At 38.6% G+C, this 26280-nt stretch overlaps 1 protein-coding gene across 1 annotated transcript in view; it reads left to right on the top strand.

Moving 5' to 3' along the window:
- LOC126177114 (carcinine transporter-like) overlaps window positions 1-25538 on the top strand; it is a 668824-nt gene extending 643286 nt beyond the window's left edge. Inside the window, exons 8-9 of the mRNA XM_049924381.1 lie at window positions 15468-15655; window positions 25196-25538. Coding sequence (XP_049780338.1) covers window positions 15468-15655; window positions 25196-25423 — 416 coding nt within the window. The 3' untranslated portion in view covers window positions 25424-25538. The remainder of the gene's footprint in view (window positions 1-15467; window positions 15656-25195) is intronic.
- Window positions 25539-26280: the final 742 nt, after the last annotated feature.

Genomic DNA, 26280 nt, shown 5'->3' with positions numbered 1-26280 from the left:
ATTACATAAACCTACAACAAGAAATTATGATAGAAGAAAAGATTAAAGTTTGTAATAGAAGATTTAAGGTATGCTGATTACTTGAGATGACCCCTGCAATATAAAAAAGGATATCTGTAATAAATAGGCGATTTAAATATTGATATATTCATTAAATATGAATTCTGTTACTTCAGTTAAAGAAAAATCAGGTAAAATATAGTTGTAGCAATTGATAATAATTTTAAAAATAGATGACCAAAAATTTGCAAACTTAATAGACAAGAGTTTTACATTAAAGATATATAAATAATACAATATAAATAATATGATGTTAATCTCTATTCAACATTTACTGAAACAAATGCATTTGTTGTTGAAGGACTTAATAGAATTTTGAAAGAAAATGTGGAAAAAAATCTGTTTAAAGCAATTCGAAGTGGAAAGTTATTGTTTCCAAATTAGTTGGCTAATATAACAACACAATATGACAAACTATAAAAATAAAACCAATAAATATTAACAAGTAAACTTACAAGCCTAATGCAATAACTGTGTATCTAGCTAAAGCTGTATATTCTATTGGTGATAAAGCCAGAATAAGCATATTGATAGATACATCTGAAATAGGATATACTGCAAACTGGTCACCAGAATTATTTGAAATTAAAGTTGTTACATATTCTGATCGAATTATATAGAATTTGACAGATGCTGTAGAAGATTTTTATGAACATGTGTTACAGAAAACATTATTGAGGTGGATATCTAATTGAAAAGGTGGAAAAGAAAAGCGGTGATAGATGAATGTAAATTGGTTTGGATCTTTTAACTCACATATAATATGGTAAATAAAGAAAACATTGTTTTATAAACAAATGATAAAATCACCAATTACATTTTATCCACCCAGTTGACATCTCAATGATGATGTACCTTCATTCATAAGGGCTCCTACAAATTTTCTGATTGGTGATGGAATATGCATTGTTTGTGAATGCTATGAAAAACATAATAATGAAAAAAATTTATCTTCAGGATTTTTCAATAACTTAAATATCATTAGTATTTGAATTGCGTATCTTGGTTTATTTATTTCATAAAATTCATTTACTCATTCCAAATGTTATCCTGCATTTGTTTTTATGTCCTTTTCATATGAATAATATTTTGTATAATTTTTTGTTTACATTGCATTAAATAGAATATTCGTGATAGATTTTATAGTATATGTCAGAAATAATGGCAGTTACTTTATCATAAGTTAAATCATCTAATACAATGAGTTTTATTTTATGTATAGTATTTCCAGTTTTAAATTGTAGTGTAATTTACCTTTCAATAACAGTTGGATGAAAGTATACAATTGGTACTGTTAAAATATTTGGAGGTATTGTAACTCTATATGAAATTAATATATCCACATATTTACTTGTATCCCATAACGTAGTCTCATGTAATATAATACATCATTAAAGTGTATTTGATACATTTCTGTATTTTTATATACTCAATGTGCACCTTAAACATTTCGCAACTATACTTTCAGTTAGTGATAAGTATAACACACAGTTTATCATCACCTGGTCTACCACTATTACATTTGAAAGTTTACTTTGAAGAGGTAGTTTAGATCTTGTATCTCCAACTTTAAAGAATTCTTATTATATTTTTGGATGTAGCAATGTATATAATTTGATTTTTTTTAGTTCTAGAAAAGAAGGTATAATATTTTTAGTTGTAAAATTCTTTATCTTGAATTTTTACTTCTTTTGTAACTGATCTTCAATTTGTTGAAGTTTATGTTCACCATATTTTCTGACTGTTGCTAACACACACCAGATACCACTTTTTCAAACTTTCTAGCTTCATTTTCTTAGATGATAAAATACGTGAATATAGTTTACATCTATTAACAAACATAAATGAATTTTCATTTCAACTTAATATTACCATTTTGGAGTAGGTAAAATTTTGTAATATATTTTTTTCATCTTAATCAATATGCGTATATTTATAATTAGTTATTTATTGTCCAAAATTTCACCTAGATCCTCAGATGTACACAGATGTGCTCCCTGCCGCCGTTGGATAAGCAGCTGCAGCAGCAAGTCGTATACTCCTAGCCCACTCATTTGTTACATAGTTTAATTCTTAATTTCTTTGCGTGTTTTTGTTACTTGCATTGTTTAATTCATAAATTTCGGGCATATTATAGTATTTGAGAGTTGCAGCATCGCGTTTTAGTACCTGAATAGTGTAAATTCGCGTAGTCGTCTGTCTTCTGTTTTTGTTTTGAACGGCCAGTGTCGGTTGGTCACAGTCAGTGTGCTCCCTGCCGCCGTTGGATAAGCAGCTGCAGCAGCAAGTCGTATACTCCTAGCCCACTCATTTGTTACATAGTTTAATTCTTAATTTCTTTGCGTGTTTTTGTTACTTGCATTGTTTAATTCATAAATTTCGGGCGTATTATAGTATTTGAGAGTTGTAGCATCGCGTTTTAGTACCTGAATAGTGTAAATTCGCGTAGTCTCCTTCCGCCGCCGAGCAGTGTGTCAGCAGTGCTCAAGTGGCAGCATTACTGCATTTACTAGGCAATCTCGTATTTTAATAACCGTTTAAATTTTGTGTCGATTTGTTTGCGCTCTCTGTAGATTAGTTCAGACGTTCTTTGCACAACAGTTTTTAGCATGGATAGGGACTGCAACTGCTGTGTTCGGATGCAGGCTGAGTTGGCATCCCTTCGCTCCCAGCTTCAGGCAGTGTTGGCTTCGGTCACACAGCTTGAGGCTGTTGCCAATGGGCATCACTGTGGGGGTCCGGATGGGGGTTTGTCAGGGACGGCCAGCTCGTCCCACGCATCCCCCGATCGGGCTACAACTGTGATTGCCCGGGATACTGCCCGCATTGAGGCTGATCCCTCACCTGTGGTAGAGTGGGAGGTCGTCTCAAGGTGTGGCAGGGGGCGAAAGACATTCCGGAGAGCTGAACGGAAGGCCTCTCCAGTTTGTCTGACGAACCGGTTTCAGGCTCTGTCTCAGGCTGATACTGATCTTCGACCTGACATGGCTGCCTGTCCTGTTCCAGAGGTTGCCCCTCAGTCTGCAAGATCCGGGCGGTCGCAGAGGGTGGGCTTACTGGTAGTTGGGAGCTCCAACGTCAGGCGCGTAATGGGGCCCCTTAGGGATATGGCAGCAAGGGAGGGGAAGAAGACCAAAGTGCACTCCATGTGCATACCGGGGGAGTCATTCCAGATGTGGAAAGGGTCCTTCCGGATGCCATGAAGGGTACAGGGTGCACCCATCTGCAGGTGGTCGCTCATGTCGGCACCAATAATGTGTGTCGCTATGGATCGGAGGAAATCCTCTCTGGCTTCCGGCGGCTATCTGATTTGGTGAAGACTGCCAGTCTCGCTAGCGGGATGAAAGCAGAGCTCACCATCTGCAGCATCGTCGACAGGACTGACTGCGGACCTTTGGTACAGAGCCGAGTGGAGGGTCTGAATCAGAGGCTGAGACGGTTCTGCGACCTTGTGGACTGCAGATTCCTCGACTTGCGCCATAGGGTGGTGGGGTTTCGGGTTCCGCTGGATAGGTCAGGAGTCCACTACACGCAACAAGCGGCTACACGGGTAGCAGGGGTTGTGTGGCGTGGGCTGGGCGATTTTTTAGGTTAGATGGCCTCGGGCAAGTACAGAAAGGACAACAGCCTCAACGGGTGCGGGGCAAAGTCAGAACATGCGGGGACCAAGCAGCAATCGGTATTGTAATTGTAAACTGTCGAAGCTGCGTTGGTAAAGTACCGGAACTTCAAGCGCTGATAGAAAGCACTGAAGCTGAAATCGTTATAGGTACAGAAAGCTGGCTGAAGCCAGAGATAAATTCTGCCGAAATTTTTACAAAGGTACAGACGGTGTTTAGAAAGGATAGATTGCATGCAACCGGTGGTGGAGTGTTCGTCGCTGTTAGTAGTAGTTTATCCTGTAGTGAAGTAGAAGTGGATAGTTCCTGTGAATTATTATGGGTGGAGGTTACACTCAACAACCGAGCTAGGTTAATAATTGGCTCCTTTTACCGACCCCCCCGACTCAGCAGCATTAGTGGCAGAACAACTGAGAGAAAATTTGGAATACATTTCACATAAATTTTCTCAGCATGTTATAGTCTTAGGTGGAGATTTTAATTTACCAGATATAGACTGGGACACTCAGATGTTTAGGACGGGTGGTAGGGACAGAGCATCGAGTGACATTATACTGAGTGCACTATCCGAAAATTACCTCGAACAATTAAACAGAGAACCGACTCGTGGAGATAACATCTTGGACCTACTGGTAACAAACAGACCCGAACTTTTCGACTCTGTAAGTGCAGAACAGGGAATCAGTGATCATAAGGCCGTTGCAGCATCCCTGAATTTGGAAGTTAATAGGAATATAAAAAAAGGGCGGAAGGTTTATCTGTTTAGCAAGAGTAATAGAAGGCAGATTTCAGAATACCTAACAGATCAAAACGAAAATTTCTGTTCCGACACTGACAATGTTGAGTGTTTATGGAAAAAGTTCAAGGCAATCGTAAAATGCGTTTTAGACAGGTACGTGCCGAGTAAAACTGTGAGGGACGGGAAAAACCCACCGTGGTACAACAACAAAGTTAGGAAACTACTGCGAAAGCAAAGAGAGCTTCACTCCAAGTTTAAACGCAGCCAAAACCTCTCAGACAAACAGAAGCTAAACGATGTCAAAGTTAGCGTAAGGAGGGCTATGCGTGAAGCGTTCAGTGAATTCGAAAGTAAAATTCTATGTACCGACTTGACAGAAAATCCTAGGAAGTTCTGGTCTTATGTTAAATCAGTAAGTGGCTCGAAACAGCATATCCAGACACTCCGGGATGATGATGGCATTGAAACAGAGGATGACAAGCGTAAAGCTGAAATACTAAACACCTTTTTCCAAAGCTGTTTCACAGAGGAAGACCGCACTGCAGTTCCTTCTCTAAATCCTCGCACAAACGAAAAAATGGCTGACATCGAAATAAGTGTCCAAGGAATAGAAAAGCAACTGGAATCACTCAACAGAGGAAAGTCCACTGGACCTGACGGGATACCAATTCGATTCTACACAGAGTACGCGAAAGAACTTGCCCCCCTTCTAACAGCCGTGTACCGCAAGTCTCTAGAGGAACGGAAGGTTCCAAATGATTGGAAAAGAGCACAGGTAGTCCCAGTCTTCAAGAAGGGTCGTCGAGCAGATGCGCAAAACTATAGACCTATATCTCTGACGTCGATCTGTTGTAGAATTTTAGAACATGTTTTTTGCTCGAATATCATGTCGTTTTTGGAAACTCAGAATCTACTATGTAGGAATCAACATGGATTCCGGAAACAGCGATCGTGTGAGACCCAACTCGCTTTATTTGTTCATGAGACCCAGAAAATATTAGATACTGGCTCCCAGGTAGATGCTATTTTTCTTGACTTCCGGAAGGCGTTCGATAAAGTTCCGCACTGTCGCCTGATAAACAAAGTAAGAGCCTACGGAATATCAGACCAGCTGTGTGGCTGGATTGAAGAGTTTTTAGCAAACAGAACACAGCATGTTGTTATCAACGGAGAGACGTCTGCAGACGTTAGAGTAACCTCTGGTGTGCCACAGGGGAGTGTTATGGGACCATTGCTTTTCACAATATATATAAATGACCTAGTAGATAGTGTCGGAAGTTCCATGCGGCTTTTCGCGGATGATGCTGTAGTATACAGAGAAGTTGCAGCATTGGAAAATTGTAGCGAAATGCAGGAAGATCTGCAGCGGATAGGCACTTGGTGCAGGGAGTGGCAACTGACCCTTAACATAGACAAATGTAATGTATTGCGAATACATAGAAAGAAGGATCCTTTATTGTATGATTATATGATAGCGGAACAAACACTGGTAGCAGTTACTTCTGTAAAATATCTGGGAGTATGCGTGCGGAACGATTTGAAGTGGAATGATCATATAAAATTAACTGTTGGTAAGGTGGGTACCAGGTTGAGATTCATTGGGAGAGTCCTTAGAAAATGTAGTCCATCAACAAAGGAGGTGGCTTACAAAACACTCGTTCGACCTATACTTGAGTATTGCTCATCAGTGTGGGATCCGTACCAGATCGCGTTGACGGAGGAGATAGAGAAGATTCAAAGAAGAGCGGCGCGTTTCGTCACAGGGTTATTTGGTAACCGTGATAGCGTTACAGAGATGTTTAACAAACTCAAGTGGCAGACTCTGCAAGAGAGGCGCTCTGCATCGCGGTGTAGCTTGCTTGCCAGGTTTCTAGAGGGTGCGTTTCTGGATGAGGTATCGAATATATTGCTTCCCCCTACTTATACCTCCCGATTAAAAAGGTATAAAATGACACTATAAAGGTGCAAATACAAGTATATTTTGAGTAGCAGAAGTTGCATTTCATCTGTGGCAAATATGTGTTGACATTCAGTTTGATTATTATAGCAATAATCGTTATATTTCAATAATAAATAAAAGGTGAAAACTTAGACATCAAATTGATAAAAATATCAGATATTTCAATAATAAATAAACGGTGAAAAATTAGATATCAAATTGATAAAAATATCTGATCTTCAAAAGAGATAATCATTAGCTGATGCATTATATCAACCAATGAATAATAGTCCAGTAGAAATACATGTGGATTACAATAAGTAGTGGTGTTTCGATACTGATTGAAATGCACCAAAATACCAAACAAATATTTTGATGTAGCAGTGCATGAGTTTGTGAATGGGTTGGATTTACAACAAACAGGTCTTTAAGTATCTTACCATAAGGGATTAAATTTACAATTATCCTAAGTTAACACCTATGCTATTCAGAGTTGGTATAGAAAATACCAGTAACACAATACACATCCAACTTATCCAAAAGCTACACCAGTTTCGTCATCTACACCAGTTGAACAAGTTGAATCATTCACGCAAATTAAAAATAAAGATCACACACTAATTGTGAATGGACATCTTCGTTTCATTTATAAAAATTGGGTCTCAGTATCTAATGCCAAAACTGCAATTAATAACTATTTTGTCATCACCAACTCTACAAACTAGAAAAGTGTGTACATCAAAGGGCAAGCAGTTAAATTGTAATATTGAAACGATGTTTATTATGCATTTATAAACATTACAAATAATTCCACAATGTCAAAGCAACTATCTAGTAAAGGATTACATCAACATTCGGTATTAAATGGCATAGTCATTACATATTCAGGTTGAATGAGTGTAATTTTAAATATAAAGTACACGGTACTATAAATTGATGGTGTCCAGGGTTACATTGAGCATAAATTTTGCATTTAGGTATGTTGGGATGTTATGTTTCCTCAAAGACTATATTTTATGTGATTAACAAGCTACGTTTCATACTATCAATAAAAATACAGCTTCAAAAAACTTGTGTGATACTGAAATAGGCAATGTCTATCATACAATTCACCCCAAATTGGCCATAAAGCAATTCTAGTGGTCAATAATGATTTTAGTATTGTATTGTCATATAGATATGCAGAAATGATAGGTGGAATGATTGTACAGCTATGAGTGGTAGCAATACTGTGCATAGTGGTACAATAGATGAATTACATGTATCATAATTTCTAGCACAATAAATTGAAAAGTTATATGTACATTGAGACTGAAATTAGAGTTTTTGGTTTATAATAAATGTTACAGGTGTGACAATGTCAAAAAATAATGATGAATTTAATTTTAATAAGTATCAAATGATGGGAATCTAAGTGTATGGAAATAATGTGCAATATATTATACTAAGAGATGTGATATTCATAGAGATAATATTGTAATAAAAGTTCCATGTGAGTGTGGTAGATGTGTAGCTAGATGCATACTTAAATGAAGAGTAAAAACATTAATTCCGAACTAACTCTCAGATAATAAAATGTCTTAATAATATTTATAGCTGTAGAAAGACACATATGTATCTTATTGTGGAGATAATTAATAATTTTTATGTCTATAAAAAGGTACATCTAATTATGAAAACAAAACTACTTATCAGATTGTATCTGATTCTTAATTATTTTCTATATAAAGGTACATCTCATTTTGGAATCATAAGTGCTAAAAATTCTTAATAATAATTGTCTATATAAAAGACATATGTGATTGTATCTAGTTGTTTATTACAGCTATCAAATATTCTCTGTATAAAAAGAAACATATGATTGTGAAAACAGAACTATACATCTGAATGTATCTTCTTGTGATATTACATCTATTAAATATTATCTATGTAAAAGAAATCTATTTTGCTATTTGTAATATTTGTAAAATCTTATCTACTAAATACTCTTAATAATACTTACATCATTACAATATACAACTGTACATACTTAAAAAAATCATCACTTTCAGATATTTAACATGATATCAATAGAAGATTCATTTGTATATAGTCAATCTATCACACAGAAAAAAATTCGGAATAGTTTCAATCCTCTAAAACTGGAACACATAAATTTGAGATGCTTAAGATTTAAAGAAGTTAAACAATAAGCATAACAACACAGAAAAAATGCTGTAGAATTGTAACCAATAAGAATTAGTTCCTAAATCATATACTAAATTACAGTATTATTCCTGCATCAACTGATCTCAGAACTGTAGCTAAAAATCTAAATATTAAAGACTACTGTATTCAAAATTATATAAAAATGAACTGATGCAATTGATTAACAGTATTCCAATATTTCCATTCGCTGTTGATACATTTGAGGAGCCAAAGATAAGAAGTATTAGTAAATATAATTTTAGAGAAAAAGCATTTTAGTGTAAACTTGTAACATAAAACATTGAAAATCATCTCGGAATAAGAAATCACCTAGATATAACGATATCACCTAAATCTACAGTATATGAGTTAATAAAAGATAATCTTCAAACACACTTCGATTAGTGGTGTATTTCAAATTATGCTGTGACTTCAAAATGGAAAAGATGAAACCCATAAAAGAAATTGAATTTTCGTCATCCAAATATGAAATATTAAATGATAAAGATATCGCTTACCTTCATACCAATGCAAAACGACATATTTTGAAACATACTAAAGATTTTCAAGATACAGGTTCAGGTTGGATGTTGGGTAGAATATTAGCATTACAGTTAGGTGTTAATAAATACTCATCACTTTGCACTTCATCATATGTAGAATTACCAGGCCAAATAAAAAAGCACATGTAAATAATAAAAACAATGATGAGAAATGTTTTATTTAGTCAATAGCATAAGCATTACATCTGGTTGCACCAACAAATATAAATCCTAATCGAACTAGTAATTATGAAAAATATGTCAAACAATTACAAAGGAAAATTTTTCAAATAGACTATCCAGTCAAAATTAGTGATATCCCTAAAATCGAAATTAAAATATATGAGGGTTGGAACTTTAATAGTGGCAACTACAGCTTGTAGAAAATAGATGTTTCAAAGTTTTACTGACCTTCAAAGTAGTCACCAGCATCATGTATAACCTGTTGCCAGCGATGTCATAGTCATTGGATACTCTTAGCAGTGCCAGTTGTGTTGACGGTTCGACTGGCGCCGTCTATTGCCCGACGAATTTGTAGCAGTTCTGAAGTGAATGCCGTGAAGTGTTTCCTTCAGTTTAGAAATCGAGTTGAACATACGAGGCCTTAAGTCAGGGGGGTGCAGTCAATGGTATAGCACTTAGCAGCCCCATCAGTCAAACAAATCAGTGACATATAGATACTCAGATCCAGCTAAAAAATTTATGGAATGTATGAAAAAACAGTAGAAGAAATTAATAATATACTGGGTGATAAAAAAGTCAGTATAAATTTGAAAACTAAATAAATCACGAAATAATGTAGATAGAGAGGTTCAAATTGACACACATGCTTGGAATGACATCGGGTTTTATTAGAACCGACAAAATACAAACGTTCAAAAAATGTCCAACAGATGGCGCTTCATCTCATCAAAATAGCAATAATTAGTATAACAAAGTAAGACAAAGCAAAGATGATGTTCTTTACAGGAAATGCTCAATATGTCCACCATCATTCCTCAACAATAGCTGTAGTCGAGGAATAATGTTGTGGCCGGCCGAAGTGGCCGAGTGGTTCTAGGTGCTACAGTCTGGAACCACGCGACCGCTACGGTCGCAGGTTCGAATCCTGCCTTGGGCATGGATGTTTGTGATGTCCATAGGTTAGTTAGGTTTAAGTAGTTCTATGTTCTAGGGGACTGATGACCACAGCAGTTAAGTCCCATAGTCCTCAGAGCCATTTGACCCAATAATATTGTGAACAGCACTGTAAAGCAAGTCCGAAGTTATGGTGAGGCATTGGCGTCGGGTGTTGTCTTTCAGCATCCCTAGAGATGTCGGTCGATCACGATACACTTGAGACTTCAGGTAGTCCCAAAGCCAATAATCACACGGACTGAGGTCTGGGGACCTGGGAGGCCAAGCATGACGAAAGTGGTGGCTGAGCATATGATCATCACCAAACGACGTGTGCAAGAGATCTTTCATGCGTCTAGCAATACTTTTTTTTGTTCTAATAAAACCCCATGTCATTCCAAGCATGTGTGTCAATTTTTACCTCTCTATCTACATTATTCTGTGGTTTATTAAGTTTTCAAATTTATACTGACTTTTTGATCACCCAGTACATTCACAAATTATACTGATGAAGAAATTAACAAGTGAACAATAATTAGTCCATTCCAGATCTAAACAACTTTCACTATGTGAATGACCATACGCAAGAAATAAGCAAAAGGAGCATCATCATGGTCATCTAACTGGAAATTATATAGCATCATTGTGTAATGAGTATGATCTTAAACTACAACAATCAAAATTTATACATTTTTCTTATATAATCTTACTGCCTGTGATTCGCATTTGTTTGCGAATGAAGTTGCCTATGATGAAAAGCAAATAGATTTGATTCCAGATATTGAAGAAAAATAATAAGCTTTTATGTACAAACACATAGAGTAAAAATGAGATAAATTTAGATACATTTAGATCCATGCCATCATCAGTAAAGAAATTAGTCTAAGACCTATCAAAAGAACAAATGACTTACTGATGATAAAGTGGATCTGGTTATTAGAAAAGGGATATACCCATATGATTGTATGGATAATTGGAAACGATTTAATGAAACACAGCTACCACCTAAAAACTATTTGTCTAGCAGGTTGAATGAATATAATATTAGTGATGATCACTATGAACAAGCAAAATTACTATAGAATATGTTTGGCATAAAAGATATGAGTGAATATCATGATTTATATCTGGAAGGTAATGTGTTAGTATTAGCAGATGTGTTTGAAAATTTTAGAGCTACATGTTTAGTATCAAGCTAGGTATTACACTGCGCCTGGGTTAGCGTGGGCTGCACTTTTGAAAATGACAAAACAATCACTTGAATTATTACATGATTATGGTATCATTGCAATGGCAGACTAAGGAATAAGAGGTGGCATAGCAAGGTGTTGTAAAATATATGTAAAAACAAATAATAAGTATTTGAAATATTATAATCCACATAAGGAATCAAGTTATCTAATGTATTCAGATGCAAAAGATTTGTATGGTTGGACTATGAGTCAATATATACCATACAGTGGATTTAAATGGGAAAATAATTTGAATGTTGATGTGATAAATATTGCTGATCATTCCGATAGTTGGTAGATATTTGAAGTTGATGTGGAATTTCCAGAAGAGCTACATGGTAAACATAAGAATCTCCCCCTGCCACTAAGAAATAAAAATAACCTGTTAACTATATTTAAATAATAATTATAAATAAGGTGTACATCATAGAAATTTAAAAAATGTGTAAAATTAGGATTAAAATAAACTAAATATAATATTAAAATTTAATCATTCAAATTAGTTGCAAAAGTAAATAGATAAAAATAGAAACGTGAATGAGAGCAAATAATGTACTTGAATAAGATTTCTACACTCTCATGAATAACAATGCTTCTGGCTAGAGAATGGAAAATATGTATAACTCAGTCAATATAAAAATTATATCAGATGGTGAAAATGTGATAAACTAGTAGCTATGACAAATTTCAAACATTGACCAATATTTAATGAAAATCTAGTAGCAATTAATATTAATAAAACAAAATCAAATTCAGTTAATCATCTACACTGGCATGATTTTATTAGGCATTACAATTTACTGGAGCCTAACTATGGCACAAATATTCCACTGTGTTATCAAGATACAGCTAGTTATATATACAACATAAACTGTTAAGTTGTAATACACATATGAAGAATACGCTGGAGAAATTGGATACAAGTGTTTATCCATGTAATAATGTGTGTAATACAGCGTGTACCGTTTATCTTTACCACCCTAAATAACTGATGGCCAGATGCCAATTACAAAATGTTTCAAGCAAATGTTCTTTACCCGTCAGGGGGACATCAATCAGCATGATTGCCTTCGTTGTAGCTTTTTTTGCAAAGATATGAACAGCGATATAACTTTTTTAAAAGGCACCATGTATTTCTTATTTGGTAATTCATTTCCTCTTCTAAAGACCTATTCAAAAATGTATCACAGTCTATCATTCACTGATACACAATGTTATTACTTACATAACACAACATTAATGATGGCACTCCCAGCGCTTAGTGCAGCTTATTTTGGGTAATTGAACACATCCACGTGCTGATGTTGACAAAGGACGAATGTAAACATAAGTAGAATGCACACCCATCATTCCATCAACCATCATCAGTTGAAGAGTTCCGTGAGTAGAATGTACACCAACGGAGATAGGGTAGAAATGCTACTCATCTATGGGGAACGTAAGTTAGCAGAACAGTAATTGCAATACAATTTTCTTATGTAATGGTACATTTAGTACAGTAGTTTAGTCCTTTTAAATACTGTTGTGTGCAGTAAGCATACAGTAAAGGCTGTCCATCCTACAAACTGCATCGACATAATGTTTACTTTATTGTTGTCGTTGAACATAGGCGAAATGCTACACAGGCAGCGGAATTGTACAGAGAGCGATATCATGACAAGAACCCACCTTCCCGACGGATGTTTTCTCGTCTTGTTGCGATGCTTCAGGAAATGGGAAGTTTCAGCCCACAACTACGCAATTGTCATAGCGCTCGCACAGATGAAGCTGCCAAAGTTACTGTTCTTGCTTCCATTGTTATGAATCCACATGTGAGCACATGAGATATGCATTCCTAAAACCAGTGCTCATCGTATTCTTACAACTCACCAGTTCCATCCTTACCATGTACAGCTACATTAGGAATTGCATGGGATTGGAAATGAAATGAACATATGGCATTGTTGGCTGGGAGGCCCCTACTGGGGTAAGTTTGGCTGCCAAGTGCAAGTCATATTTCATTCGACACCACATTGGGCAACTTGCGCGCCAGTAATGAGGATGAAATGAAGATGATGACAACACTTAGTCCCCGAGCAGAGAAAATCTCCAACCCTGCCGGGAATCGAACCCAGGCCCGCTTGCATGGGAGGCGAGCACGTTACCACCCAGCTAAGCAGGCGGACTGCATGGGAATTATTTCCAGAATCGTGTACCGTTCTGTCAGTGGGAACAGTAAAAAATCCTGGTCAACCCGAACTTCTTCTCCAATGTTCTATTTACTGATGAATGTTTCCTTCTCGAACAAAGGACAGGTAAATACAAGGAGCATGCATTTTTGGTCCAATGAAAACCCACGATGGGTTAGCCACGTAGAACCTCAGCGTAATTGGAGGGTTAAAGTCTGGTGTGTGATGCTTGGTACTACAATTATTGGCCCTTATTTCATCAATGGTAGTCTAAACGGCATGGCATATGCCAACTTCCTCAGACGAATTGTTCCTCCTCCTCTGGATGAAGTGCTGCTAAGAACCAGAATGCTTATCAGTATCACCATTATGGATGGCCAGCGTATAATGCCTTGCTTGGACGTCGTGTTCTGAACTGAAGGTATCCTGCCAGGTGGATTGGTCGAGGAGGAACAGTTACTGGGCCTTCTAGGTCTCCTGATTTAAATCCTCTTGACTTTTTTCTTTGGGGATGCATTAAAGACGTTGTCTATCGCGATATTCCAACAAATCCAGAGGACATGCAGGTATGTATTGTGCTTGCTTGTAATTTTCTTCAGCAGGCAACACTGTAAATAATTCTTTCATTCAACGAGTGCACCACTGTATTGGTGTCCAGGATCACCACTTTGAGCACCTTTGAATGTTCTACTCCTGGGCAATGTTACAGGAGAGTCAAAATCTATTTTGTGTTAGGTTTTTACTTGGTTTTCATTTGGTTTCTGACAATTCCAGCAAGTGGACGAGTTTGTGATCCTGGGCTCAAAGTCAATTTTGTCTTATGTAATTAATAACGTTGTGTTTCAGTGAATGGTGCACTGTGATACATTTTTGAATAGGTATTTAGGAGAGGAAATGAATTACCGAATTAAAAATACAGGGTGCCATTTAAAAAAGTCATATCACTGTTCATATCTTTGTAAAAAACAAATTGCAACGAAGGTAATCATGTTGATTGATGTCCCACCGGATGGCTAAAGAACATTTGCTTGAAACATTTTGTAATTTGCATATGAACTAACAGTTATTTAGGGTGGTCAAGATAAATGGGACACCCTGTATACTGCAGATTAATAAAAAGGTCTTAGGAGAAATGAAAGATGAATGCAATGGAAAAATAATTACCAACATATTATTAAAACAATAATTTTCAACGTGATAGTGTCAATGATGTTGTATCTAGATTCACTGAAAATGATTTTTATTAATTTAAGTACAACATCTTAAATCTATTAATTTCATTTTATTTATTTTAAATTGATATTCTAGATGATCTGTTTATACTGTTTGTTTCATTTATAATGAATAAAAAACATATTTCATTGATCATTATCGTTAGTTATATATATTCCATCATTAGTTATGTAAGTATATGTTGACGAGATTCCCGAAATGTAATCGTTATTTTCAGGTGCATTATAGACTTAGTTCACAGAATTCATCGACATCAATCAAAAATGTCTACAAAGCGGCCTGTTATCAGATAAAAGTGCTTGATTTTGGTAGTTTGGGTAGAACATAGTTTTCCTTCTGTTTATCTTCTTTTCACCTGACCTCCAAGGACAAGCTGTTGTGTGTACCTTGCGGGACATTAGGCCTTTCTTCCAGGAGAGGTATTCCTGTGAGGTAAGCCAGAGAGCTGCAAGACAGGAGAAAGGTCTTGGCAGAAGCAGTGCTATAAGGATGGATCGTGAGTCATGCCACAATGTTACACAACAGTGCACATGCCACTGCAGAGTGAGAGTTTCATTTTGAAGTAGTCTGTTTTGTTTTATGTGCCACCTTTCCATGTTGTGCAGTTAACGGATTTTCTCTGTCCCTACAGTGAACATCACGGGCACAGCCATCATGGTGGTGACAATGTTGATGCAGTTTAGCACCACAGGCACCAACAGCATTGCGAACCTGCAGAGTGTCGAGCTGCATCCAACGTGTCTGCGTCAGATCGCAGTCAGTGTCGAATGGGGCATCGGTGGTATCGCCCTGTCTGCTCTACCCTACCTTGCCTTGATGGTATGTGAAGTATTATTGCTTAAATGTGTGAAAAGACCCATCGTTGGTTGATTGTAAGATCATTCATTCCATAAGAGTCACAACACAGAATTATAGGAGTAAACACTCAGAATGGGTTAAAGTGGAGCATGCAAAGAAAATTAGTTGTGGGATAATCAATGCTATTTTCTTCTTCCTAAAATCCAAAAGCCTCTTAGTGAAACCTTTTTGTACTGATCCATCAAGCTAGTCTGAGGCTTTCTTGGATCTGTCCTCTCCAAACATGTCCACAAACGTGTTGAACATAACTCACCTGTCAGCACCTTCTACCATGGCTTTCGTCCATCCAATGAAGAATACCCACCCATCTTTACCATTACGGACACAACTTCAGGCAATCAACAAGGATTCGTCCTGTCACTGATTCTTTGTGCTCTACACAGAGCCAATGTTCTTAAAAAATCCCCTCCCATGCAGCAACTTGAGTAAACTCACAACACCACTTTCCATTGCGTCCATCCCATCGTCCATTCGTCCTATCATTACTACACCATCTCAATGATTTTACCTGTTGGTGTCATGGCGGCGGTATCATGTACAAGAGATATAAAATGCACTGTTGTTTGTACCTAAATGAATCATGTTTACAGAGTTGTCTGTGGTAAGAGACAAGCAACACAGTGTGAAATAGCCGCACAAATGAACGTGGGACGTACGAAGAACGTATCCATTACGACAGTGTGGCGAAATTTTGTGTTAATGGGCTATAGCATGGACGACTGAAGGGAGTACGTTTGCCATCAGCATCACATCGCTGCTGCAGCAGCTTTCCAGGGCCCTCACCATATCGATTGGATAGTATACGACTGGTGTAGGCTATGTTTACATGGATGGATGGGTCCTTCAGTCCAACAGAACCAATCATTGACTAGAGACTATTTGCAGTTGTTTGTAGACTTCATGTTCCCAAACAAAGATGGAATTTCTATAGAAGACAATGCGCCATGTCACCAGGTCACAACTGTTTGCTAGTAGTTTGGAGACAATTCGAGCAATGGTTTGACCACCATCACCCGACACGAATCTCTTCGAAAGTTTTGGGATGTAGTCGAGAGGTCAGCTCATTCTAAACATCCTACACCAGCAACACATTCACAGTTATGGATGGCTGCAAAGGCAGCATGCCTCAGTATTTTTGCAGTGGACTTTCAACAACTTGTTGAGCCTATGCCACATCAAGTTGCTGCACTATGCCACGCAGAAAGACATCTGACACGATATTAGAAGGCATCCCATATCTTTTGTTCTCTCAGTGTAATTAAAGGAAAAATAATCTGAATGTCATGTTTTTGAGATTTATAACTCACAGTTCACAAACACACAATCTTTCAAGTTCAAACAATAAAATATTTGGAACTCACACTCATTCAGAAACCAACCAGGAACCCCCATCTGCGAACCATCCAAAACAATGGCCACAAATATGTGCCAAGTGGTTGGAAGAGACAATAGGTCACAACCATCTACAAGAAAGATAACAAAACTCGTGTCAAAAATACCGTCCACTTTCACTGACATCCATCTGTTGCAGAATCTTCGGATATAGACTGAACTCAAACGTTATATGATACAGTAAAGAGAGTGACCTCTCGGCACCTAGCATATGTTCTGAAAACGTAGATAGTATGAAACAGGTCACAATTTTCTCAAATGACGTCCCCAAAGCCATGGATCTAGGCAAGCCAGTGGATCCACTATTTCTTGCATTCCAAAAAACATATGTCTTACTACCACACAAACGTTTTTTTAACAAAAGTAGGATCATGTGAGTTATCGAACAAAATGGGCGACTGGGTTGTGGATTTCATGGAAGGGAGGACACATGACATCTTGAATGCAGGGACATCAACAAATGTGGAAGTAATTTCACGTGTACCCCAGGGAAGTGAATTGGGACCTTTACTGCTCATGTTGTGTACTAATAATTTGGCAGACAATATGACAATATCGGTAGTAAACTCAAGACCATTTGCAGATGATACAGTTGTATGTAATGAATTTCTGTTTGAAAGAAGCTATACAGCTATCCAGACAGGTCTTGATAAGATATAAAAATCATTCAAAGATTAGCACTTTGCTTTAAATGCACTAAGATGTAAAATTGTGTATTCACAAACCACAGAGAAGTAGTATTCTTTGACTTCAATATCAGTCAGTCAACTCGTACTAATACCTGGGTGTAAAAATTTGTGGGTGGAATGATCACATAAGTGGTAGGGCAACAAAAACATCAGCACACACTGCGGGTTGCCTACATCAGGGGCAAGTATAGATTCAAGGGCATTATATTATTCTCCTTTTATTGACAGATCTTTAACCAATTGTTCTGCTAAGAGGACTAAGCCCCCTGGGGATAATCCATTCTTGTGATTGACAGATTATGACCCCTTGGGGATAATCCTTCCTTTTGATTGACAGGTCCTTAACCTATTGTGCCCCCACCCCTCCCCCTCCTCCTCCTCCCCCTTCACCTCCTCTTCCACCATTAGTTGATCAGTCATTTCGAGAGACATCGATTGCAGAGAATGGAATATTGTTTAAACAATTTACACAATGTGTGGCAATTTTTTATTTAAACAATTTATGGGATTCGAGGCGATGTGTAGAGTATAGTTTATTTATTTAGTTACAGAATTTGTCATTAAAGCAATTGCAATAGATGGAATGTTATTTAAACGATACAGGCAATGTGTGGAATATTGTTTATTTACACAATTTACACGATACAAGTCTGTGTTTAGAATACAGATTATTTATAGTTATAGAATTTGTTGGTAAATTGACCGAAGTGTATGCAATACTGTTCATTTAATCAATGTACAAGATACAAGACGGTGTATTGAATATGGTTTATTTAAAGAATTGTCAGGAAATCGATTGCAGTATGGAATATTTAAACAATTGCTGCACTGCTTTATTCTGATTACACTTGGAAACACTGAATAGGCTTAGTTTATGTTTGCTGCCAGAGTCATGGATATTAAGGCACTTACTATTTATTTTCCTCACTTTTCCTAGCACACTGGTGTCTAAAAACAGATGGCAAAATCACAACAATTACATATCTAAAAATTCATGTCATGTTTCTAAACCCACTGTCACTTTCTGCAAATGGACAAGTTACTAGAATATCAGTGGCAAACAATGTTTTACAGATCATGCAACATACAGCACTCCATCGTCAGGGCACAGCAACGAAGGTAAAAACCATACAATGTCCTAATTACAGATCACATTACTAAATACCATTGACCACAGACCTCACATCGGCCTCCCTTGATCTCACGGCCACAAACAAAGCAACAAGTGCCAGCATTCTGTTGATCGGGATATTCCTGTCTCTGTCTGTCTATGTGAACTAATGTCGTGAAACATGCAGATGGAGGTTTGCAACTCTACTCAGAAAACAGTGTTCATATTGGCTAACGCTGGAGACAAAGGGAGAGCTGATATAATTTGGATATAAAAAACAAAGTGAAATAAGCCATTTGCTCTGCCCTTTCAAATTAATTGTTTAACAATTAACAGTAGTCAAATAGATCGTTTAAAGCACTCGCCTTCACCTTATGACAGGCTGTTCCGACCGAGCTCCAGGGAGCCGGAGCGCTCCGGAGCACACACTGTGGCAGCTCGGAGCCCACGTGGAGGGGGAAAGCGAACTCACTGCCCCCTGGCCGCATGCGGCCGCAACTGACGCAATAATCCGTTATCAATGGCAGCTATGACTAGCCGCGGGAGCCCTGTGCCTCTATTGGAGGATACCTTTCTATTCATTGAGAGGAATGGACGTCCGCAGTGTGTTGTATGTCATAAAATATTTAATTCTGCGAAGAGGTACAATATACAACGACATTATACACGTCTTCACGCAGCGCACTACGATCAGGTAGAAGGCGTTGCACGCAGAGAACTGGTAGCCAGGCTTAAGAACGACATACCACGAGAAGTAAGTCTAAACACGGTTTCGTAACACGGAGGGTATCAAAATATGCAACATTGTTCGTGTTCTGTATTGCGTTTATAATTTTCAGGTGAATGAGAGCGGAGAAAACACTACTGAATCTGCAATTCGAGCAAGCTACAGGTTCGCTCACATCATTGCGACGAGTGGCAAGCCGTTTTCGGTGGGACCACTCGTAAAATCGTGCATGGTAGCAGTTGCAGAATGTTTGTTTCCAAGGGAGGTGCAGGCAATTGAAGGGGTTTGCCTGTCGAAGCAAACAATGTCTCGTCGAATCCTGGATATGGCAGAGGATTTAGAGATCCAGCTCACGAAAAAGGTGGAGAGCTTTGTTGCATTTTCGCTAGCGCTTGACGAAAGCACCGATATATCGGACTGTGCTCAGCTTGCAGTCTTTGTGCGTGGTGTCGACATGGAGCTGCAAGTAACTGAAGAACTCTTGGATGTGGTACCATTCAATTACACCGCAACAGGACGTGACATTTTTGAAGCTATTTGTGAATCAGTGGACAATATGAATTTGCCTTGGGATAAGCTCCATTCTGTACCAACAGACGGTGCATCACAAATGATCAGGCGTCACGAAGGTTTTGCTTCTCGTTTGAAAAATAAGCTCAGGGACGAATTCGGGAAAGACATTTTGACTCTTCATTGTTTTATTCACCAAGATGAACCGTGTGCTGAAACAGTAGAGCTAGGTGGCATAATGAAAGATGTCGATAAGTGTGTGAATTTTGTGCGGCGTCACGGTATGAATCATCGCCAATTCAAAGGATTCCTGTAAGATATGGAAGCGGAGTATGGGGATATACCTTACCACAGTACAGTTCGTTGCCTGGGTCAGGGAAAAGTTCTTGATGATTTCTTCGCCATTCGTGGGGAAATATCCCTCTTTCTCGAAATGAAAGGGGAAGAAATGCATTGTCTGAAAGATATAAAATGGATATCAGACCTGGCGTTCCTAGCTGACATAACTATGAATCTGAATAATTTAAATCTGTCATTGCAGGGCAAAGGGCAGCTAATCATTGACATGCATGACCAGATCAAAGCGTTCATGGAAAACTTACTTTTATTTGAGAGGCAGATGAGTAATGGACATTTAACGTTCTTCAATCGTCTTGCTTCTTTAGAACTACCTGAAGGTACTACTTTCGGCGATTACCAAGCAAAGTTAAAGCAGCTCATCACGTCGTTTGAAACACGATTCCGAGACCTCACTAGTTTGGAAATGGAACATAAGGTGTTCAGCACTCCTTTTTCAGTTTCCCGCAATGACTTGTCATCGACACTTCAATTGGAGATCATTGGTTTGCAAAATTCAACTTTGTTGGAAGAGAGGTACTGCAACACATTGGATTTGTCACGATGGTATTGTTCATTACAGCAAAAAAACATTTCCCAAGCTTCACAACAATGTCACTCAGATCATGTACATGTTTGGATCTAAGTATTGTTGTGAGCAGGTTTTCTCAGAAATGAAAAGTGTAAAAAGGAAGGAATGATCGTTTCTTCAGGATGCAACAATGAAGGCCATCCTCCGCATTAACGCTGCGAACACTTTGACGCCTGATATTTCCTATCTTGTAATGAAAAGAAAATGTCAAGCTACAGAGGCCCAATAAATTTTGTATGCAATTTCTCGTAAAATAGTTGTTTCTTAATTATTTCCTGAACATCAAATTTCCTGGAGTAGCATGTCACCACGTCTTAGCAGCTATGAGTATGAGGTTGTCGATCTTGTAAGACGCAGCTGGCACATCAAAACGCTTGCCTTGCCGCCTGCCTCAGCCAGCTGTGCCAAATGCCGGTGTGCCGGCCCACTTGGATGGTCACAGCGAGCGACACAGCTCCCTGGAGCAGGGAGCACTCCGCAGCTCACAACCGAGCTGACGAGCTGGAATAGCCTGCCTTATGATAATACTTCTCCATAATAAAACGTATTTTCGATATTTGAGTACCACACACAAGCATGCAAGTAGCAGGGCAAAGAGAGTGTCACCCCACCCTGCATTGTTGCCAAATTTACTCAAAATGGGAGATCCAAGATGGCGATGATAGATGTGGCAACAGTGCAATGATGTCATTGTGGGAAGTTCAAATTTTGGAGGGAAAATAGGTCAATTGGGCTAGCTATACTAACCTAAGTCATACAGCCACCACCTCTTCCTTGGAATTGGCGGGAAAAGGACTCAGCCTGTGCTGGACTGCTAGAGAGGAAGGAGCATCCTTTATTTATTTTCAGTGTGAAGTTGGACAGTTATTTAGGGATGGATTTCATGTAGTTTACTTATTACACTCATACAAAACACTTGCTCAGACGTGCTTGAGGTCACAATACACAGCTTACAGACCTGCAAACTACTCGTAAATCACTGAAAAAAAGAAGTTCACTGATGTACAGACACGAAACCAACTCGTAAATTGTCAAAATAATGCTTGTAAAACCTTATGCAAACACACTCACTAATTTTAAATTGTCGAAATAATGCATTGCCCATAGACATGTTTACAAAATAATACAACATACACGTTCACTACATGTAAAATTGGCGATACAATGCATGTACAACGCTCTACGAGGGCTATCCACAAAGTACATTACGTTTTGGAATTAAAAATGAATAAAGTATTGGAAATTTTTTTTATTATATACAGATGAAAGCCACACTTAAATAGTACTTTCCTACATAGTTGCCATTTAAATTAAGGCACTTATCGTAGCGATGGACGAGCTTGGAAATTCCTTCGTCGTAAAATTCGGCCGCCTGCGCCTTCAACCACGTGGTTACCTCTTCTTGAAGCTGTGTGTTGTCATCAAAATGCTGCATAGCCAACCACTTCTTCATTGCTGGGAATAAGTGGAAGTCGCTCGGTGCCAGATTGGGACTGTACGGCGGATGAGGAAACAACTCCCACTTAAAAGATTCGAGAACTTCACGAGTGGCATTTGCCGTGTGGGCCCAGGCGTTGTGAATCAGCAAGATCTTTGAGCCCAACTTTCCACTGCGCTTGTTTTGTATTGCTCTTCTGAGGCTGTGCAGAGTTTGGCAATACCTTTGAGAGTTTATTGTAGTGCCTCTTTCCAGGAAATCCACAAAAATCACACCTTTTCTGTCCCAAAAGACAGTCGCCATCGTCCGCAGCTCGTGGTCGTGCAGTAGCGTTCTCGCTTCCCGCGCCCGGGTTCCCGGGTTCGATTCCCGGCGGGGTCAGGGATTTTCTCTGCCTCGTGATGACTGGGTGTTGTGTGATGTCCTTAGGTTAGTTAGGTTTAAGTAGTTCTAAGTTCTAGGGGACTGATGACCATAGATGTTAAGTCCCATAGTAATCAGAACCATTTGAACCATTTTGAACAGTCGATATCACCTTCCTTGCCGACATTGTCTGCATGCATTTCTTGGGTTTTTGGGGGGAATTTGTGTGCCCCCACTGGATTGACTTCAATTTTGTCTCGCAGTTCACATGCTTAACCCATGTTTCGTCACCAGTAACGATGCGATCGAGTAATGAGTCGCCATCTTTCTCGTAAGCGTCCAAAAACGTTAACGCTGCAGCCATTCGCTGATTTTTGTGAATGTCTGTCAAGATTTTTGGTATCCATCTTGCACAAAACTTGTGGTGACCAAGCCTTTCGGTAATGATTTCGTGCAACAAACTTAGTGAATATTGTGGAAAACTCATAGAGAGTTCCGTTATTGTGAAATTACGGTTTTCACGGACCGTGGCATCGACTTTTTCGACAAGATCGGCAGTCACTATGCTGGGTCTTCCTCTTCGCTTTTCGTCGTGAACGTTAGTTCGGCCATTTTTAAATTTTATGACCCATTGACGCACTCCACCTTCAGTGATTATGTTGTCCCCGTACACTTCACAAAGCTGCCGATAGATTTCTATCGGTGTACAGTTTTCTGCAGTCAAAAACCTTATTACAGCACGCACCTCACACTTTGCGGCATTTTCAATTAACTCTGACATTTCAAACTGTCACAGTAACTCAACGGAGTACAGCACGAACCTCTCACTAGCATAGCACGATGGCGACTGAGCGGCAGAATGCCATGACACCAAGATGGCCGCGCTAGCCCCGCCCCTAACGGACACAAACGAAAACGTAATGTACTTTGTGGATAGCCCTCGTATAAACACGCTCACAACGCTTAAACGGCTGAAATAATGCAGTGCACAAAGATTCACTGCATGTAAAAACGCTTTCGAACTATCGTTAAGAAAATCAACTGTGACGTATCAGTGAACTGTTCCCTACAGAGGCTCAAAGCCCAACCACATCAGTCCAGCCTGTGAGATACCTCCAGCCATGCACATGCTTACGTAACCCCCATTGCTGATGCGATGACATACAGTGAAATATTTGGGAATTTACTTTACCATCTGCACATCACTCATGAATGGATCATGAAGACAAAATTAGATGAATTACAGCATGCACTGAGGCGTGTTAGCAGTGTTTCTCCCTAAGCCGCAGACACAATGGCAACTGTAAGAAATTCTAACATATGTAACAATTGGAAATACTCTCTCCCGTGCACTTCAAAGTACTTTGCACAGTATGTGAGTAGATGCAGATATTGTAGGTTGGCCTTCATGCCGGCTGTCTTAAATCAGGGCCCCCTGTGTCATAAGATGATCTGTTGTCAAGAGCCAGCCTCTGTGGCCAAGCGGTTCTAGGCACTTCAGTCTGGAACCGCGCTGCTGCTACGGTCGCAGGTTGGAATCCTGCCTTAGGCGTGGATGTGTGTGATGTCCTCAGGTTAGTTCGGTTTAAGTAGTTCTAAGTATAGGGGACTGATGACCTCAGATGTTAAGTCCCATAGTGCTTAGAGCCATTTGAACCATTTTGTTGTCAAGAGGGTTTCGGGAAAAATAGGGCGTTTCAAAAATAATGTATGTATTTTGAAGTATGTGTCTCATATTTAGATTACAGACATTGAATATGTCATCTGCTAACGACACAAACTATACTACATCGATACTTGAATAACTGATGGTATGGCAGTACGGATCCAGTCCTTCAATTCTACAAGTTTCCATGGTAGAGTTGGTGTAAAAACGCTGTCACAAGGCATGAAATCCAGTTACATGGGGGCTAGCTGAGAAATGCTAAGTCGCCAGCTGTTTGATGACTAATCCAGTAGCTTGTTAGAGTTTCATTCAGATATTCACCCAAGTGTTGGCTCCAATGAGGGACGCACTTGGAAAAAGTTATCCTCATTCAGTCTTGGAAATCACAAGCTTTCCAACCTAGCAAGATCTGCTGACCGTTAACCTCGTTTCCATCAAACAAGAATAGATCATATACAGAAGAGTGGGATATCACATAAAAGACATTGACTTTGGGTAAATCTCGTGCATTTCAGTGTGTGCATGTTGGTTCTGTAATCCCCAAATTCGAACATTGTGTTTATTTACTTTTCACATCTCAGTACCTTATAAGTGTTGAATTTATTGATGTGAAATGAAGTCTATGCTTTGTGTCTTTCGTTCTCACTGCTTGGGATCTTTGTTGTTTTCCTTTGCAGAATGACAAGCGACTTCCCTTCGCCATTCTCGCAGCCATGAATGTGGTGGCAGCGTTTTGCATGTCGTTCCTGCCGGAATCTGCGCTGCAGCGTTTGCCGGAGACACTACAGGACGGCGCCATCTTTGGCAGAGGGCAACGCTACTGGAGCTGGAAGCCCAAGCCACCATCAGAGTATGCCACAGAATCAAGCGGTTCCAATTGTCAAAATCTGACCTCTGTCGATTGATGGTGTATCTAACCTACACTCACTATAGCGAACTGTTAGTAGAGTTATTTGTACTTTAATCTTAATCAGCAAATGAGAGATTAGTTTGACTACAAATAGGGCAAGGAAGGAGTGTTTATTCATTGGACTGTAAAAGTTAAATAACTAATTTAAAATGGCTAAATGTTGTCTTTAAAATGATATGGAATTCTTCACAATTATCATTATTCCGCTCACTTAGATTCCACATCAATAAAACTCCATCAACATCTACATGACTACTACGCAATTCACACTGGAATGCTTTGCAGTGGGCTCATGGAACCACTTTCAAATTATTTCTCCACCATTCCACTCTCAAATAGCACATTCAAAAAATGAACACCAACATCTTTTCACATTGGTATTGATTTCACTTATTTTATTATAAGGTCATTTCTCCCCATATAGATGGTAGTCAACAAAACATTTTCACATTTGGAGGAGAAAGTTAGTGATGGACATATCTCCATTGTTTGCAAAAGTACAAAACAAGCTGCCCTTCTTTGAACTTATTTGATGTCTTCCATCAATTCTGTTTTCAAAGTATCCCATACCGTGCAGCAACACCGCAAAAGAGGACCAACAAGTGTAGTGTAAGAAGTATCTTTAGCAGATTTGTTACCTCTTCTAAGCGCTCAGCCAATAAAATGCTATCTTTGGTTCACCTTCTCAACAACATTTCTTTTTGATGGTTCTGATTTAATTTGCTTGTAATTGTCGTTAATCTTAGAATTCATTTGGTTTTTCATGCAACCGAACTTTTAAACTGCTAAGCTCCTCACACTTTTTATTTTTTAGGGTCAGATCGGTACTTTTTACACCACTGATGTATCTTG

This window comes from Schistocerca cancellata, chromosome 3, assembly GCF_023864275.1.
Source record: "Schistocerca cancellata isolate TAMUIC-IGC-003103 chromosome 3, iqSchCanc2.1, whole genome shotgun sequence".
NCBI lineage: Eukaryota > Metazoa > Arthropoda > Insecta > Orthoptera > Acrididae > Schistocerca > Schistocerca cancellata.
Note: the sequence above shows the minus strand (reverse complement) of the source record. Positions and strands in the feature narration are given on the sequence as shown.